General features: G+C 40.6%; 1 protein-coding gene across 1 annotated transcript; it reads right to left on the reverse strand.

Annotated features, from left to right (window-relative positions):
* Window positions 1–2,970: 2,970 nt before the first annotated feature.
* Window positions 2,971–5,111, reverse strand: LOC148028828 (putative BTB/POZ domain-containing protein At2g40440). The gene is made up of 2 exons (XM_087688622.1): window positions 4,439–5,111; window positions 2,971–3,896 (listed from the first exon to the last, which is right to left on the reverse strand). Exons 1-2 carry the CDS (start codon window positions 4,807–4,809, stop codon window positions 3,587–3,589), a joined length of 681 nt encoding a protein of 226 aa, XP_087544748.1. The 5' UTR covers window positions 4,810–5,111; the 3' UTR covers window positions 2,971–3,586.
* Window positions 5,112–5,445: the final 334 nt, after the last annotated feature.

Consider the following 5,445-nt stretch of genomic DNA (forward strand, 5'->3'; position numbering starts at 1 on the left):
TGACTGTGGACTAATGCCCATCAAGTTCGTCATCGAAAGTCAAAAATTGAGTAGCCTCAATTAAAAGGTGAGCCGCCTACAAAAAGAGCCATATAGGTTTGCAAAGTTACATGAAGCTCTTGAACATAAGAATAAGACAATTGTGAAAGTGAAGCAATTGAAAATATATATTTATGATCTAAAAGTGGCGACAAGAAATTCCAAATACGGACATCATATTATGTAGAAGACTCAACCATAGTGCCTAAAGATTGTTTTATATAAAAAACTATAAAGCAAAGAGTATACTACCTCTACACCTTAGAAGATAAAATATAGATATTCTAGTAGTTCCATTCAAGGTCCCTCCTCATGATGATGAAAAGCTCCTAATCAAATTAATTTCAGTAGAGCTTGAGGATAGACCCTCAATTTGTGAAGCAAGCTACTTTTATGATCATGCTTTTAAATAAGATCCTTTAGATATGACTATGGAAAAATATAAACATTGATCTCAAGTTTGTCATCTTTGTTAGACAAAAGAGCCCATCTAGAATTAATATATTGCATGAATATAGAGCTCAAGTTTATTGTCTTGGTTGCTATAAAACACAACAATCCATGTATGAATAAGTGCTTCCTTGTAATATGAATGTCCTTTGTTCTAAATGTCTCTACCATAATCTGTGTTATTGTATCTCCGCATTGCAACCTATTGGGCACTTTCCAAACAAGTTCCAAAATCATTTAGCTTGGTGAAAGGCTTAATATAGAGTTGAGAATCCCAATTATGTAAGCATGAGTCATAACATGTTGGAAATGCCAATCTTTTTTTAAAAGGATTTCTTGTTTGGATCAATTCTTAATAAGATCATCTTCTCATGAAAACCATTAATCCTTGAAGTTCCATTACATGTGATTAAAGGAAATGGTACCAAAATATTTAAGAAGTACCAAAATCAATACATTGGTCTTATTCTATATTCCATTCAAAGATTACAAGCAGTTTGTAGTGTGGTCTAATAAGGTCTATTAATGATAACATAGTTCAAGATGAGCCATCTATAGTATCCAATATGGTCGAGAAATTAATGAACTCCCTTAGTATTTGTTGGTGGTGAAATATTAATAACAACTTTCATTTAGAAAATGTATATTACAGTTTCATTATTTCAGACTATGTATCCTAGAATGTAGCCATTTTTAATCCAAAACTTTCATTTCAAGGGGTTCAAGAAGAGATGATAGACTTGCCTAAAATTGTATTATAATCTGTCTGGTCAAAAAAGCAATGAACTCCCCTTAGCATTTGTTGGTGGTGGACAATTAACAATAAACTTCACTTTCGAAAATTCTATTGCAATTGATTTTTACCTACTACATGTCTTAGAATGCAACAATTTTTAATCCAAAACTAGTATTTCAAGGAGTTCAAGTAGATATGATATTATTTGCATCATCCAAAGGCTTACCTCAATTTGTCAAGGTTCTCATACCAAATAGATTTGATACAAATATTATCAACTAACACTTTGAGAAACTTCCTCAACATGTCTTTGAAGGTTGCATACACGTTAGTCTTTAGAAGATCAACCAATTCATACACCTATATTTGCATTCTATGTTGAGAGTCAACTAGGTTTTGATGGCACCAAACAACTAGCCGTATTGGGGGAACACTTAGCCACCTTACTCATTTTATTAGATGCTAGGTAACCCACAACAATACCTTCCATTTAGCTGGAATATTGTCTTCATTCTTATCATTACTATCATCAAAGGGGTTCATTATATGTAACCTTTTATATCACATGCATTCAAAGCATGTTTAAAAGTACCCTTATTTGTAAATTTTCATAAATAAAACACACCCCTTTCTTATTCAACGTGTGAATAATTGCTTTATATGGCACTATTTTATATGTTTAATTTTTTTCTAAAAAGAATATTTTAAAAATACTTGCATAATTGTGTTTTTCTTCTCTCATACTCCTTTCCTCTTTGTATTCGTTTGCTTCCATAATTATGTTTTTCTTCTCTCATACTCCTTTTCTCTTTGTATTCTCATTCATACAAACTCCATGGAAGTACGTATACTAGGTTGCCCTAATATCCAAGAGTTGAGCTCAATATCCAATGCGTCTCAAATCGTGGCTAGCACACAAACACCATATAGAACCCCTTGCTAATGAGGATGCATTAGTATGTGTGCACAAAATAGCAATTAAACTACTCCTTCAATGATGGTTTCCCCATGAATTAAAAGAAGAGACCAAACTTGACGTATTTTGCATACTCGTGTTTAATTCAAGCCAATGAAAATGCTACACATGCCTTTAAAGCCTTCTTACGAGCAACTCCCGTCTTGGTCCATTTTCAACCATTACGAAGGTTTTGATCATACTATATGAGCTTCTCAATTTCCCCCATATCGATGCCAATGTTTCTAATAGTGCTAGCATAATCCAAATCCATCCCAACATCTTCCTACACAAAGGGCTTCTTGTCCTTCATCTCCTTTCCATCACAATACTCAAGTGGCACTTACCCATAGGACCTCTTGCATGCATGTGGGATGATGGGCTAAACATGTCTAGATGTGTTAAGGGTGTTAAAGGCAGTTAACTCTCACATGTGGTCCATCTCCCACTTGGCTATCGCTTTGCCTAGGCTATCACCAAGTTCCATGAACAAGAATGTCATTATTGTAGTAATACTATGAAGCTAGTATGGGAATGTGCATGCATGCATCATACATACATGTACATGGCATTGAAAAGGTCATCATTCATCATGAGAACTAACCAACCAACCATGCAGAGCAAATGTCTAAGGAAACAATAGAAGCAAAACAACTATATGATTGTCAAAAAGTTGAAACATCATACTACTCAAAACCTAACGAAATACAAAACCAAACAATTTCACAGGATTGTTGACTTAAAACACAAATAAATGGGACAGAGGAAAATCGCCCCAAAAATAAAAACGCATTATCAGAAAAGTTCAAGTTATGTTTAACATTTGATTTTGAACGAGGCAACTGAAGGTGTATGTTTAGACAAGTACTTAACCTTCGACATAGCATTTCAAAACAAGGCAGCTCAAGAAGCCCTCTGCAAAGTTCTTTCTGAGCCCACAAGTCTGTTGAGTTTTACAGGAAACCTGCTCAACCATTCACAGTTCCTCCCTTACAATCTTCGGCCTGAGATACCAATTTGTAGAGCCTGAAATACCAGTGAAACACCCTTAAATTGGAAGTTCAACGCCATAAGAGCCACAGTTGCCTCTGAGAGCACACTCAAGCAACGGAAGCCTGAGGACGATGACCCACATGCATCCACTTATCTCCGCTCAGCAGGAGATCAGTACACAAGATGCCTAAAAACTGCTTCCATTACCTCCAGCCACATGCATTCATGCTCTTCAAGTACAGGCAAATGGTACATGCCTCAGTTCCTTCCTCTCTTTGGACAAGACATTCAGTGACTGTATGAACACAACCAAAAACTGTTTCTCTGTCCCCTTTACTATTAAGTATCATCATGTGGAAAGCCAACCCACAATGCTGACATCCAGACTCCATCACAGAACCCTCCTGTTCCTTCTATTTCAAATGACACCCATTTGCACACCTGATAGTCTTGTCAAATGCCTTCCTTACCTTTCCCAGAGCAGAGGACTCTGTCTTGGCCCTCACAAGATCAACCAGGACGGTGGGCTTCCTGGTGGCCAGGTCCTCAAATGCACCAGTGAGCACCACTTCCTTGAAATGCTTACCCACAAACCTCCTGCAGTGCCTCCTGAGGCCAGGGTCATACATGTCCGCGTACTCTAGCACCCTCAAGCAATTGCTGCATGTCAGCATATCCCTCAGGGCCCTCACGCAGATGGCCTTCACAGCAGGGACTTCATACCTGTGGCAAACCAATTACTGGTGCATGTCAGCATGTCACACTCAACCTAATTGCACAGGAAGGTTAAGACATTGTCCCACTTGTGAATCCCTGTGCCTTCTCAAACTCTGATCGAATCATGTGCCCCTGCAAGGGAGCTGCCACATACCTATAGTTCGTTGCAGTGTGTGTGTTTGTGTGTGGGGTAGAGAGAGAGAGAGAGAGAGAGAGAGAGAGAGAGAGAGAGAGGGGGCGGGGGGGGGGCGGTGGAGGGGGGGGTGGGGACAGCTAGGTATGTGCCATTGTGGCAGGAGCTTATGATGTTGAAGCTCCATAAGGGTTTCCCATAACAGGAATTCCTGTCTAGAAAACCTAACACCTATATGGCCTCGTAACAGGAGGGAGCTCATACTCCTGTGGCTGGCATGTATGTGTATACTCCTGAAAGCCATGAATGCCCAGACGCCCTAAGACAATATGTAGTATTCATGAGAGGAGGAAGCCATACTACATGTATGGCCTCTGAATTATAGCAGTGCCATTAAAGAAGTGGGCTGATATACCTGTGGCTGGCAGCCAGGACCTCGAGGGTGTGCTCCCATGTCATGGAGCCATAGTCGAACTCACCGATGTAGACGAGGCGCAGGAAGCCGCGGAGGGCCGTGGTGGTGGATATGCAGTCCACCTTGAGGGTTATGACATGGGGGCCGTCCTCCACCTGCTGCTTGTGGTGGTGGGAATGGCGGGCCAGCATGGCTTTGAAGATGGGTGACATGCTTGCTAAGACAGACCCGTGAGCCAGCGTCACCTCTCCCTGAGACTCCAGCCTCACGTCTGCATGTGTGCCTTCCTGAAGCATGTGCGCCATCGCCGCATGAACGCTCTTCAGGGCTTCGTGTTGCAATTGCCAGCTTGCGCCTCGTTTCTTTCCCATCTTTATGATGTATTGAAGTATTCCTCCTCCTCCTCCTCCCTTCTTCTTCTTCTTCTTCTTCTTCTTCTTCTTCTTCTTCGCACTGGCTACGATGCAACACCTTTCGAGGGATAGGTAATCAGAGACTGAGCCTGAGTAAACAGAAGGATGAAGCGTTCCTAATGCAGCATGGGTTAACACAGAGAGAGAGAGAGAGAGAGAGTGTGTGTGTGTGTGTGTGTGTGAGGTTTCTTTATTACCTCTCGATCAAGCAATATTGCAAGGTACCAGGGTCCAGCGACCTGTGAGGCGAGCTGGTTATGCCAACACGGGTGCGTGAGATGGGGTCCTGGTACTTTGAGGAAAAAAACGCACTATTTAAAAAAAACATCGCACGGTTAATTGTAATTGATCCAAAAGATCAATCCTTCCCGTTAAACATTCTTGATACATATATAGCCTCGGCCCCCACATGACGTCTCTCTTGAAAAACATGTACCTTACCTTAAAGAAATGAAGAAAACATCTTTCTTCCTATGTTGCCAAGACCTCCTCCCAACATGCTATATTGTTAAGAGAGGATATACTAGGCATTCTCCCAGAGACTCTAGAGTTCTTGAAGTTCCATATAAACTAATGGTGACCCTTGACCGCCCA

The sequence above is a fragment of the Lygodium microphyllum genome, chromosome 11, assembly GCF_053477565.2.
Source record: "Lygodium microphyllum isolate KBCC chromosome 11, Lygodium_microphyllum_v1.1.10, whole genome shotgun sequence".
Taxonomy (NCBI): Eukaryota; Viridiplantae; Streptophyta; class Polypodiopsida; order Schizaeales; family Lygodiaceae; genus Lygodium; species Lygodium microphyllum.

Coding starts and splice junctions, on each gene's coding strand:
- LOC148028828 (XM_087688622.1), bottom strand. CDS start 4,809: ATGGGAAAGAAACGAGGCGCAAGCTGGCAATTGCAACACGAAGCCCTG. Junction 3,897..4,438: donor GTCCTGGCTGCCAGCCACAG/GTATATCAGCCC, acceptor GGTTTGCCACAG/GTATGAAGTCCCTGCTGTGA.